The 14,645-nt window shown below is 42.9% G+C and overlaps 1 protein-coding gene across 1 annotated transcript in view; it reads left to right on the forward strand.

Annotated features, from left to right (window-relative positions):
• Positions 1-14,645, forward strand: part of LOC143955192 (uncharacterized) — a 422,346-nt gene that overhangs the window by 36,913 nt on the left and 370,788 nt on the right. Inside the window, 3 exon segments of the mRNA XM_077465281.1 lie at positions 3,514-3,576; positions 3,701-3,848; positions 11,749-12,812. Coding sequence (XP_077321407.1) covers positions 3,514-3,576; positions 3,701-3,848; positions 11,749-12,812 — 1,275 coding nt within the window.

Below are 14,645 nucleotides of genomic sequence, written 5' to 3' on the forward strand. Positions count from 1 at the left end.
GATGAGATATTGGGTGTTCGCCTAATAGTCGCCTAATAATCGCCGAATAGCGAACAATTTGGGTGTTTTGGCAAATTCGAAAGACACGGAACACCCTTTAAGAATCTATGGGAGAAATCAAAGGTGCTAATTTTAAAGGCTTATATGCATGGTATTGTCATAAAAAGTGTTTGGGGACCTGGGTCCTGCCCCAGGGGACATGTATCAATGCAAAAAAAAAGTTTTAAAAATAGATGTTTTTTCGGGAGCAGTGATTTTAATAATGCTTAAAGTGGTTGTAAACCCTTACAACCAACTTTGACCTACAGGTAAGCCTAGATTAAGGCTTACCTGTAGTTCCAAGAAATATCTCCTAAACCTATACGGTTTAGGAGATATTTACCTGAAGACAGCCACCGCTGTCTACGGCGCATAGACACCAGGGGGTGTCTATAGTATGCCTGTAAAGTGGCGCATGTTTCCCGTGTTTAGAACATTCCAGGACACCAAAATTTACAAACAGCACCAAACAGCCACATTTTTTACTGCCACTGTAAAAAAAAGTACCTAAAAACATATTTCCCTATTTACATGAAGGTCAGATTACTATAACCCACCCCCTTACATCAGAGTGTGCAGGATTCCCCCTTACAGTGCAAGGCAACTCTTATGTAAAGGGGAACGCTACAGATCAAGGATCAGGAACTCTGATGTAAGGGGGGCTATGGTGACCAGAGACCACCTTATATCAGAGTCCACTGTGTTCCTCTTTACATCAGACTTGCCAATTACATTGGGGTTTGCAGCATTGCCCTTGCACTGAAATGGGGAATCCTGCAGACTCTGATGTAAAGGGAAATGACAGGAATTCTGATGTGGGGGGGGCACGCTGGTCACCAGAGACCACCTTCCGCATAGTGAATACACTAAGGTAAGGGGGGGTTCCCTGCTATAAGGGGTAAGTTTTATATAAGTGCCCCTATACATTATTGTATTCACTCCCTCTTACATCAGTGACCCTCCCCCCCCAAACTGACCTGGCAGCGCTGTCACTAAACTCCTCTCAGGTGCACCGTGCAGGACTCAGTCAGACGGTTCCAGCTTGGTGGCTCTGGTTTTGTCCTATAGTCTCCTCTCCACAGTCCACACATATCTGACTCCATTCCCGTGACCCCCATCCCAGCGGCGCTCCCACTCTTGACTCCTCTCCAGGCCCCCTCAGAAACTGCAGACATGATGATAAAAGACAAGAGATGATCAGAGACTGCAGGCATGATAAAAGGCAAGAGGTGGTCAGAGATTGCAGACATGATACAAGAGACAAGATAATTAGAGGCTGCGGACATGATACAGGAGGTGGTTAGAGGCCGCAGACATCATACAGGAGGTGGTCCTCACCCTGGGGACATCATACAAGAGGTGTTCAGAGGCTGCAGTCATGGTACAGGAGGTTGGTAGAGGCTGTGGACATGGTACAGGAGGTGGTCAGAGGCTGCGCACATGGTATTGGAGGTGGTCAGAGACTGTGGACATGATACAGGAAGGGGTCAGAGGCTGCAGATATCATAGAAAGAGGTGGTCAGAGGCTGTGGACATGGTACAGGAGGTGGTCAGAGGCTGCGAACATAGTTCAGAAGATGGTCAGAGGCTGCAGATATGGTACAGGAAATGGTCATAGGCTGCGGACATGGTACAGGATATGGTAATAGGCTGTGCAGACATGGTACAGGAGATGGTCAGAGACTGAAGACATGTTACAGGAGGTGGTTAGAGGTTGTGCCGACATGGTGAACCTTCATATACCTCCACAGCACTGTCCTTCTCTGCCCCCTTTCATGTCACCCCCCACAGCAGTGTCCTCCTCTGCTCCCCTTCATTTCCCCCCTCACATCAGTGTCCACTACTGCCTCCCTTCAGCCCCCTCACAGTAGTGTCCTCCTCTCCCCCCTACACAGTATAGTCCTGTCCTTATCTGTTCCCCTTCATCTGTACATCAGTATCCTCTGCCTCCTTCACCCCCCACAGTAGTGTGAGTGTCCTCCTCTGCCCTTTTACATTACCATCCTCACAAGTGTGCTCTGGTAACCTTGGCGAGGTGCCGCCACTTATTTTTTAGATTTTACCTAGCTGTACATGCAAAAGGGGCCAGCCTGAGGTGTTCTAGCCGGACCTCATTTTCTGACTAAAGTTCCACTTTAAGCACCAAAGCTAAAGAATATATCAAGAAGTATCTGTCAAGGTTTATAAAAACCCCGGCTGCAGTGTGTATTTTCTCCACAAGATGGTGAATTCACTTATGGTCCATGGAATGCCGAGACAGGGAGTGAAAACAGATGTAAACAGGAAGCGATGTCATCTGCAGCTGGAAAGTTTCTCGAGAGTGGAATGCTGGAAGTAAAGGGAGATATTTCTGCAGCCGATAGCAGAGGAGGTAATAAGATATTATCTATTTACACCCAGTAACCCCCCGTCATGTCCGTCCTCTTCCTCCATAGTCACTGCGATACCTTTTATCTACAAAATATGCTGATATACACTTATATAGAGTATTTTAATATTTACATAGATACATCCTACATATAGAACCATTAATTCAACTGTCCATCCAGAGCCTCTGGTTTCTAAACCATATACATCCTAAATATAGAACCATTTATCCAACTGTCCATCCAGAGCCTCTGGTTTATAGACCGTATACATCCTAAATATAGAACCATTTATCCAACTGTCCATCCAGAGCCTCTGGTTTATAGACCAGATACATCCTAAATATAGAACCATTTATCCAACTGTCCATCCAGAGCCTCTGGTTTATAGACCGGATACATCCTAAATATAGAGCCATTTATCCAACTGTCCATCCAGAGCCTCTGGTTTATAGACCGGATACATCCTAAATATAGAGCCATTTATCCAACTGTCCATCCAGAGCCTCTGGTTTATAGACCAGATACATCCTAAATATAGAGCCATTTATCCAACTGTTCATCCAGAGCCTCTGGTTTATAGACCGGATACAACCTAAATATAGAACCATTTATCCAACTGTCCATCCAGAGCCTCTGGTTTATAGACCGGCTACATCCTAAATATAGAACCATTTATCCAACTGTCCATCCAGAGCCTCTGGTTTATAGACCGGATACAACCTAAATATAGAACCATTTATCCAACTGTCCATCCAGAGCCTCTGGTTTATAGTCCCGATACATCCTAAATACAGAGCCATTTATGCAACTGTCCATCTATAGGCCAGATACATACTAGACCTTATTTGTCCCAGTACAGTCCAGATCATTCTCAGTTTGTTATCTGTCCAGAGAGAAGAGTCCTGTATATATCATTAAGAGGTGAGTAGGATTTTGGGTGGTCATATGACATTGATGTAATTTTAGCCGCCCCTCATATCACCGGGTAAGAGACAACTTTATTGTAAAGGAGAGAGCAGTACGGAGGGTCCACCTAGATCCCCCATCATCTGATAAACACATAGAAACAATGTATTCAGTCAGTGTGTGTGTTTCCTACAGATGTCCCCATCCTCTGTACTCCCGGGATTCCACACAGGAAGGTCACACCATCCCTCACCATCATCAGGTAGGTGGGACTGAACATGTAGATCCAAAAGTGTATTCTAAGCTATGAGAGGACATTCTTCTGTGTACCTTGTTCTTCTTCTTGTACCATTTTTATACAAGTATTCTATCATCTTTGGGTTCAGGGTGAAGAACTAAGAGACATTAAAGCTATGGATAAACAAGAAGAGGAAGAAGAAGAGAGGTTGGTGAGTGGAGATCAGCAGTCTATGGAGGAGGGGGAGACGATTATGAAAAGTAATCAGGAGGAATCTTCTCTACATATGGACACAAGTGAGTAATAAACACTAAATATAGAACCAGTTCCCATTTTTATTTTACTTCTAGGAGTATAAAGTTTGTATTTACATTGGTACATCAGAGGAGAAAAGGTCTATGTCTACTCACCCAAGAGAAAAATAAATATTTCAAAGCAGCAGCCGACCCACAGGACAGTAGAATGTCTGAAGCTCGGCCTAATCTTCTTTAGGTTATAAAGATTCCTCCCTGATCCCAAAAGGCAATCAGATAGCTCACCAGATCAACATTCTAAAATAGTTTTCCTACAATTATTATACTTAATGTGATTGTAGCCGTATTAGTGCCTACAATTATTAGTAACCATAAGAAAAATATCCAGTAACTATTTCAGAGTCATCTAGAACCAGACGATTCTTCATCCACAAAGCTCTAAAAAAAAAAAATAATCACCCCTTCCGTATACAGAGTTTTTTGTATTTAATTATAAGCAATCTGTGTTGCTCATGTGCAAAATAGAGAACATCTTATCCTTTGGTACAGGAAAGACGGAGAAACCTTAACTGCTGACAGTAAGAACATCATCGATGTACCTCATCAATGTCCTGTAGGGAAAACCCACCTAAAGAGGACTGATTTGTAAAGAAACTGTAATAGAAGTATCATGGAAGGTATTCTCAGTATCTCCCTATTGCAGTCTCTACTACATACTACTGTAGTATGTTCACAAAGATATAAAAACAATGAAAACGGTGGCGCTAGATCAATGTATATAGCTTAATAGCAACTTGGAAAAAACAATGACTGGAATTTAATGTACGGATAGAGCAGTCAGACGAAGCCTGACAATAACACTGTATTTAAGGGATTACATTAATACTCATATAAAATTGTTATAGTCCATTGATGAAGTCCATGATAAATGTTCGATAAGTACTATGAGGCTACGAAAATAAAAAGCAGGAACAGAGGGGTGCCAGACTAAGTGCAGTATTAAAATCGTGGTTTTAATGAATTAAAAACAAATGGCAACTCACACAGTGGATGAATATTAAAAGCATATAGAATGATAGTCATCAGTCCCGCAATCTTCTCCAAGCCGTCCTGTTTGCCGTGGCAGCCTCAAGCACAGGCTGTGTTGTGATGGAACCAGGAAGGCAGCCGATCACCCCCAAAACCAACGTGAACCACAAGATGGCGCCAGGCCGGACGTGATGTCACATGAAGGGAATGTCCTTTTTCAACCTGACTATGTAACTATGTAAATAGAGATGTCATTACTATTCACTCCATACATCAGCTGTTTGTTAGTGCATTGACAGGTCTGTCAGCTTATCACATCTTCTTTTCAGTCATTTTTCTCTTTATAAGACTGATGGGTTTGTAAGTCAATTAGGTCTAAAGAAGAAGCAATTGCTTCTAAATATATTACCGCTCTCCAAACGTCAGCTCGCCAAGCACTCCCTTCCCGTGACGTCACATCTAGACCGGTGCCATTTTGCAGTTCTATAACATGTTCCCAACAAATGAGGAGGAGATACTGTACACCATATGAAAGGTCCATCTCCATTCCTCAATATAACGTCATGTTCCCAACAAATGAGGAGGAGATACTGTACACCATATGAAAGGTCCATCTCCATTCCTCAATATAACGTCATGTTCCCAACAAATGAGGAGGAGATACTGTACACCATATGAAAGGTCCATCTCCATTCCTCAATATAACGTCATGTTCCCAACAAATGAGGAGGAGATACTGTACACCATATGAAAGGTCCATCTCCATTCCTCAATATAACGTCATGTTCCCAACAAATGAGGAGGAGATACTGTACACCATATGAAAGATCCATCTCCATTCCTCAATATAACGTCATGTTCCCAACAAATGAGGAGGAGATACTGTACACCATATGAAAGGTCCATCTCCATTCCTCAATACAATGTCATGTTTCCAACAAATGAGGAGATACTGTACACCATATGAAAGGTCCATCTCCATTCCTCAATATAACGTCATGTTCCCAACAAATGAGGAGGAGATACTGTACACCATATGGAAGGTCCATCTCCATTCCTCAATATAACGTCATGTTCCCAACAAATGAGGAGGAGATACTGTACATCATATGAAAGGTCCATCTCCATTCCTCAATATAACGTCATGATCCCAACAAATGAGGAGGAGATACTGTACACCATATGAAAGGTCCATCTCCATTCCTCAATATAACGTCATGTTTCCAACAAATGAGGAGGAGATACTGTACACCATATGAAAGGTCCATCTCCATTCCTCAATATAACGTCATGTTCCCAACAAATGAGGAGGAGATACTGTACACCATATGAAAGGTCCATCTCCATTCCTCAATATAACGTCATGTTCCCAACAAATGAGGAGGAGATACTGTACACCATATGAAAGGTCCATCTCCATTCCTCAATATAACGTCATGTTCCCAACAAATGAGGAGGAGATACTGTACACCATATGAAAGATCCATCTCCATTCCTCAATATAACGTCATGTTCCCAACAAATGAGGAGGAGATACTGTACACCATATGAAAGGTCCATCTCCATTCCTCAATACAATGTCATGTTTCCAACAAATGAGGAGATACTGTACACCATATGAAAGGTCCATCTCCATTCCTCAATATAACGTCATGTTCCCAACAAATGAGGAGGAGATACTGTACACCATATGGAAGGTCCATCTCCATTCCTCAATATAACGTCATGTTCCCAACAAATGAGGAGGAGATACTGTACATCATATGAAAGGTCCATCTCCATTCCTCAATATAACGTCATGATCCCAACAAATGAGGAGGAGATACTGTACACCATATGAAAGGTCCATCTCCATTCCTCAATATAACGTCATGTTTCCAACAAATGAGGAGGAGATACTGTACACCATATGGAAGGTCCATCTCCATTCCTCAATATAACGTCATGTTCCCAACAAATGAGGAGGAGATACTGTACACCATATGAAAGGTCCATCTCCATTCCTCAATATAATGTCATGTTCCCCACAAATGAGGAGGAGATACTGTACACCATATGAAAGGTCCATCTCCATTCCTCAATATAACGTCATGTTCCCAACAAATCAGGAGGAGATACTGTACACCATATCGAAGGTCCATCTCCATTCCTCAATATAATGTCATGTTCCCAACAAATGAGGAGGAGATACTGTACACCATATGAAAGGTCCATCTCCATTCCTCAATATAATGTCATGTTCCCAACAAATGAGGAGGAGATACTGGACACCATATGAAAGGTCCATCTCCATTCCTCAATATAACGTCATGTTCCCAACAAATGAGGAGGAGATACTGGACACCATATGAAAGGTCCATCTCCATTCCTCAATATAATGTCATGTTCCCAACAAATGAGGGGGAAATACTGGACACCATATGAAAGGTCCATCTCCATTCCTCAATATAACGCCAGAGGCCAGAGTTTTGGCCTATCCCAGGGGACATCTGGCTGCTAGGCTGTCTGCGGGACTACCCAGAAGCAAGAGAGCAGCACAGGGTAGGGATTGCGGCTTGCAGTCCAACCAGAAGAACCTGTTGTGGTCGGAGGTAGAGGGAAGCACCAAACCCTAATCTCAGTCCCGCTAGTCTCTAGCCCTAATTCTAATCCCAATCCCACAACCCTCACCCTAATCCTGGTGTAATAGGTAGTCTTGCAAGCAACTGGGATGCAATCTGTGTAATGTATGTGTAATGTATGCAAGTAACACACTCCCAATATAAATGTACAAATAAAACCCAAATCAAATAATGCTGCGCTAGTGTTAATAAGTGTATCCAACTTCTTAGTGTATCAATTTTCCTGTGCAATATGAGTGCAAACATAAAATGTGAACATACAATGATATAATACACTCATGTATATTTCTTCTTATAATAATAAAATTCTGTGCTTGAGCGCAATCAAATAGTTAATTAATGAATAATAGCAGAAAAAAGTTGTAACTTGTTAGGTCTTCACAAGTTCACCTCAGTGATCCCCCATAAATACTCTCACCTTACACTTAAGAGGTGGATTGACACAAAACACGGGATTTTTCCGGATCTTTGAAGACTTAACAAACTTCAACTTTTTTTCTGACATTATTCATTAATTACCTATTTGATTGCACTCAAGCACCGGATTTTATTATAATAAGAAGAAGAAATCAAATCCCAAACACTAACCCTAATCCCAGTCCCACTATTCCCAATCCCCCAACCCTAATCCCAGTACCACTAGTCCTAATCCCAGTCCCACTAGTCCCAATCCCCAACCCTAATCCCAGGCCCACTAGTCCCTAACCTTAATTCCAGTCCCACTACTGCCAATCCCCAACCCTAATCCCAGGCCCACTAGTCCCAATCCCCCAACCCTAATCCCAGGCCCACTAGTCCCAATCCCCCAACCCTAATCCCAGGCCCACTCGTCCCAATCCCCCAACCCTAATCCCAGGCCCACTAGTCCCAATCCCCCAACACTATAATTTATTTAATTGTAAATATTCCCCTACCTGCACAAATGTGTATATGTGTGATATTAGGGTCTGCTCATTGTGAAGTTTAAAATTTATGGGGGGTTAGGGGATTGGGACTAGTGGGACTGGGTTTAGGGTTAGGGTTGGGAGATTGGGACTAGTGGGACTGGAATTAAGGTTGGGGAATTGGGAGTAGTGGGACTGGGATTAGAGTTGGGGGATTGGGACTAGTTGGACTGGGATTAATTAGGGTTGGGGGATTGGGACTAGTGGGACTGGGATTAGGGTTGGGGGATTGGGTCTACTGGGATTGGGGTTAGGGTTGGGGGATTGGGTCTAGTGGGATTGGGGTTAGGGCTGGGGGATTGGGACTAGTGGGACAGGGAATAGGGTTGGGGGATTGGGTCTAGTGGGATTGGGGTTAGGGCTGGGGGATTGGGACTAGTGGGACTGGGATTAAGGTTGGGGGATTGGAACTAGTGGGACTGGGATTAGGGTTGGGGGATTGGGACTAGTGAGACTGGGATTAGGGTTAGAGGATTGGGAGTGAGTGGGACTGGGGGATTGGGATTAGTGGGACTGGGATTAGGGTTAGGGGATTGGGAATAGTGGGACTGGGATTAGGTTTAGGGTTTGGGGATTTGGAGTGAGTGGGACTGGTATTAGGGTTATGACTGGGGGATTGGGATTAGGGTTAGGATTGGGGGATTGGGACTAGTGGGACTGGGATTAGGTTTGGGATTGGGACTAGTGGGACTGGGATTAGGTTTGGGATTGAGACTAGTGGAACTGGGATTGGCATTAGGATTGGGACTAGTGGGACTGGGATTAGGGTTTGGGGTTATGGTTAGAGTTGGGGCTGTGATTAGGGTTAGGGTTGTGGGATTGGTACTAGTGGGACTGGGATTAGGGTTGGGTGATTGGGACTAGTGGGACTGGGATTAGAGTTAGGATTGGGGGATTAAACAAACAAGATATTTGGGGGGCACACCCTAAAAAATGCATAAAGATGGTGTTGCCATAAGACCATAAAATATAACAAAAATATTACAGCGCACACATGCAAACCTAACATTTACCTCCAGCAAAGGCTTTTTAAAAACACCTAGACATTTTCAAAAAACATCAAAACATATGGGGATTTGGTCACACCATATTGCTATACGGTGCTTAAACCCACTTACTGCGACAAAGTACCCCATAGTTAGTGGGTCCTACACCATCCATAGACTAGGAGATCCTGCTTCTCTGAACCATAGTAGCTATACTCCTCTATATGAGAGAACATGAGGTCTCCACCATGACACAGGATTGGGGGATTGGGACTAGTGGGACTGGGATTAGGTTTAGGATTGGGGGATTGGGACTAGTTGGACTGGAATTAGGGTTGGGGGATTGGGATTAGAGTTGGGGGATTCGGACTAGTGGGACTGGGGTTAGGGTCTGCGGAACTGGGACTACTGCAACTGGGATTAGAATTAGGGTTTGGGGATTGGGAGTGAGTGGGACTGGTATTAGGGTTAGGACTGGGGATTGGGTCTAGTGGGCCTGGGATTAGGGTTAGGATTGGGGGATTGGGACTAGGGGGACTGGGATTAGGTTTGGAATTGGGACTAGTGCGACTGGCATTAGCATTAGGATTGGGGGATTGGGACTAGGGGGACTGGGATTAGGTTTGGAATTGGGACTAGTGCGACTGGGATTAGCATTAGGATTGGGGGATTGGGACTAGTGGGACTGGGATTAGGGCTTGGGGTTATGGTTAGAGTTGGGGGAATGGGACTGTGATTAGGGTTAGGGTTGTGGGATTGGTACTAGTGGTACTGGGATTAGGGTTGGGGGATTGGGACTAGTGGGACTGGGATTAGGGTTAGTATTGTGGGATTGGGACTAGTGGGACAGGGATTAGGTTTAGTGTTGGGGGATTGGGAGTAGTGGAACTGGGATTGGGGGATTGAGAGTAATGGGACTGGGATTAGGGTTGGGGGATTGGGACTAGAGGGACGGGGTTAGGGTCAGGGGATTGGGACTAGTGCAACTGGGATTAGGGTTAGGGTTGGGAGATTGGGACTAGTGGGACTGGGATTAGAGATAGGGTTGGTTGATTGGGACTAGTGGGACTGGGATTGGGGTTAGGGTTGGGGGATTGGGAGTAGTGGGACTGGGATTAGGATTGGGACTAGTGGGACTGGGATTAGGGTTGGAGATTGGGACTAGTGGGACTGGGATTAGGGTTGGGGATTAGGACTAGTTGGACTGGGATTAGGGTTAGGGTTGGGGATTGGGGATAGTGGGAATGGGATTAGGGTTAGGATTGGAGGAGTGGGACTGGGATTAGGGTTGGGGATTGGGAATAGTGGGACTGGGATTGAGTTAGGCTTGGGGGATTCGGAGTAGTAGGACTGGGATTGGGGGATTAGGACTAGTGGGACTGGGGTTAGGGTTGGGGGATTGGGACTAGTGCGACTGGGATTAGGGTTAGGATTGGGTGATTGGGAATAGTGGGACTGGGATTAGAGATAGGGTTAAGGGATTGGGACTAGTGGGACTGGGATTGGGGTTAGGGTTGGGGGATTGGGAGTAGTGGGACCAGGATTAGGATTGGGACTAGTGGGACTGGGATTAGGGTTAGGATTTGGACTAGTTGGACTGGGATTAGGATTGGGTGATTGGGACTAGTGGGACTGGGGTTAGGGTTAGGATTGGGGGATTGGGACTAGTTGGACTGGAATTAGGGTTGAGGGATTGGGATTAGGGTTGGTGGATTAGGACTAGTGGGACTGAAATTAGGCTTAGCACTGGAGTTAGGTTTGGGATTGGGACTAGTGGGACTGGGATTAGGGTTGGGATTGGGACTAGTGGGACTGGGATATTTCCACTTGCGTTGCAATGCTCATCTGTAATTTCAGAACTTTCTGGGGTCACTCTCAAGTCCTGATAAAACAACACAAATGTCCCTCTTGAGGAGAGCTCTTGTACGGCGGGTTGAACCCAAAAGTGACATCGCTGCCTCTGTTTAGTGATATTTTCCCAATAGAGGAGCACAAACAGCAGCAAACTCCATCTTCTCTGTGTTCCCGCTCTCCCCTTCACCAAATACAAGGAAGTGCACAGGAAGTGATGTAGGAAGTGCACAGGAAGTGATGTAGGAAGTGCACAGGAAGTGATGTAGAGGGGAGGGATTGTTAATGCCAAAGCTTCAAAAGCACTTTAAAAACTTTCAATAATGCCTTAAAATTTCCTGCGCGGTTCGCTAATTGTAGCGCGAACGCGCCAATATCATTAGGCATTTTAAAGGCATTTTTCAAGTGCCTCGGTGTGAAAGGAGCTCTTAGTGCGAGACCAACATATATGAATCCTGAATACAAGATTCCAACAATTCTTCTAACATTTTATTGTAAAATTGTTTCTCAGCAGATGACCATAATGTCCGGAATACGTCTGAGGAACCTTCTGATAAATCACATCCCAGGACTCTAAGATCTCACAGGAGAAATACTTTAAAAGATCCGTCTATTCCCGAGGAATCTTCTTCAGGGCAGGAAGGAGATCACACAGAAGAGAGGTCATTGTCATGTTCAGTGTGCGGGAAACTTTTCACAAAAAAGAGATCACTTCTTAGACACGAGAAATATCACACTGCTAAGCGTCCCTATTCATGTTCAGAGTGCGGAAAATGTTTCACTAGCAAACAAACCCTTCTTACACACCAGTACAGTCACACAGGTGAGCGTCCCTTCTCATGTTCAGAGTGTGGGAAATGTTACGCTCGGAAATACGCTCTTTGTATACATAAAAGAAGTCACACAGGTGAGCGTCCTTATTCATGTTCAGAGTGTGGGAAAGGTTTCAATGAGAAACAAAGTCTTATTGCACACCAGAGAAGTCACATTGGTGAGCGACCCTATTCATGTTCAGAGTGCGGGAAATGTTTCAATCTGAAAAAAAATCTTATTAGACACCAGAAGCTTCATACAGGGGAGCGTCCCCATTCATGTTCAGAGTGCGGGAAAGGTTTCATTACAAAAGAAAAACTTCTTGTACACCAGAGAGATCACACTGGCGAGCGTCCTTATGCATGCTCGGAGTGTGGGAAATCTTTCAAATGGAAATATTCATTCTATGTACACCAGAAGATTCACATAGGTGAGCGTCCCTATTCATGTTCAGAGTGTGGGAAATCTTTCTCACGGAAAGGAGACCTTGTGAATCACCAGAGAATTCACACGGGTGAGCGTCCTTATTCATGCTCGGAGTGTGGGAAATCTTTCAAATGGAAATATTCATTCTATGTACACCAGAAGATTCACATAGGTGAGCGTCCCTATTCATGTTCAGAGTGTGGGAAATCTTTCTCATGGAAAGGATACCTTGTGAATCACCGGAGAATTCACACGGGTGAGCGTCCTTATTCATGCTCAGAGTGCGGGAAATCTTTCATTCAAAAGGGAAGATTTTTGTATCACCAGAGAAGTCACATAATATAACGATCGTTCTCATGATAACAGTGTTGTGTTGGGGGTAGGGAGGAATATATTGAATGTTTTTCAGGTTCGGGTTGATAGATCTGAGTCTGCAGGGATTGAATTCTAGTAATACGATCCTCTAAACATACAGAGGTGACTCGGTCCCGCACTCACACAGACCGCACCAGACAACTAAACTGTGCTAATACATGGCCAGATATGACCATACATGGACAACACTTCTTATTGGCTGATATCGGTTTCTGGACATTATTGCTCTTTTTATGTTTTAACGAAGAAGCCGGCTTCTCATTGGTCCAACCAATAATAAATACACTTTATGGTTTATTATCTTCAATTATAAAGGTTTTGATTTAGCTTTTATCTTAGTTTTTATTGTTTTTAACCACTTAAAGACCGCCATGTTATTCCCCCTTCCTGTATACGCCATTCTTTCCTTTCCAGCACAGTGATAATTTGACTGACAATTACTCAGTCATGCAACACTGTACCCAAAATTATTTTATATATTTTTTTGAGACATGTAAAGCTTTCTTTTAGTTGTGATTTTTCACCACTTTTAATATATAACGAAAAAAACATTTTGAAAAAAAAAAAAACTTTCTTTTTTATACAAATATTACAAATAAATAATCTTTCTTCATAAATTTAGGACAACATGTATTTTTCGACATTTATTTGGTTAAAATACAAAGCAAATCTGTGTATATTATCTACTCTGTGTGAAAGTTATAAAGTCTTCAATGTATAGTGTATATATTGAAAATTAATCAATCCTGATGTTCTGACTGAATATCTAAATTTATGAGTCTCTAAAATGGCAGGACAATACAAATACCCCCAAATGATGCATTTATGGAAAGTACACAGTCCAAGGTACTTAGTAAGAGGCATGCAGAGTTTTTTGATGATATAAGTTTTTGCCGCAATCTTTTTGGAAAATTAAGAAATGCAATAAAATCTGATTTTATTTCACAAATTTGTCATTTTAACAAGTTATTTCTCACACACAGCTCGGGCATACTTACAATTACACTTCAAAACAAACTACTCCATCCAAGCATGGGGTTACCACATGTGTGAGACTTTTTAATATGTGGAGATGCATAAAGAGGTCCAAAATCCAAGGAGCACCTTCAGGCTTTCAAAGTGCAGCTGACTTTCTATCACATTTCTTGAGGCCCGGCAGTGCCAGGATAAGAGAAACACCCACAAAATGACCACATTTTGGAGAGTAAACACCCCAATGTATCTTTTTAAGAGGCATGATGGGTCTTTTGAGGTTTCATATATATATTTCTTTATATCTTTTTTACAGAAACCTGTCAATTAATAAAGTATTGTTACACAGTTTGGGCATATTTATAATTTCCCTCCAAAATACATTCTACTTCTCAGGTAGTACAAAAAGATTGGCATTTTTAAGGTGCTGATTAATACACAAATATTGTTAAAATTAATGATTTCCTGACATTTCTTTAGGCTAGGATAACTAAACACCCACAAAATGATTTTTAGTGAGTAAACACCCCAGGGTATTTTTTTTCTTTAGAGGTCTGCTGAGTCTTTTGAGGATTTAATTTTTCTGCCACAAGTTTTTAAAAAAAATGTAGAAAGAAAATGAAAGTTTTTTTTTTGTTTTTTTTTTACAGAAAACTGTCAATTAATAAAACATCTTAATACACTATTGACAACTTTCAAGTACACTCCAAATTAGGGGGTCATTTACTAGGAGTTCCAGGAAATACTGGCGCTCTACATGTAATAGCGCCGATTTCAGGCAATTAAGAGTTCAACTAGGTGAACATGTGCTTTAAGAATTGC

This window comes from Lithobates pipiens, unplaced genomic scaffold (genome assembly GCF_037356315.1).
Source record: "Lithobates pipiens isolate NorthernLeopardFrog02 unplaced genomic scaffold, aLitPip1_a1.2 Scaffold_35, whole genome shotgun sequence".
In the NCBI taxonomy this organism is placed as follows: Eukaryota; Metazoa; Chordata; class Amphibia; order Anura; family Ranidae; genus Lithobates; species Lithobates pipiens.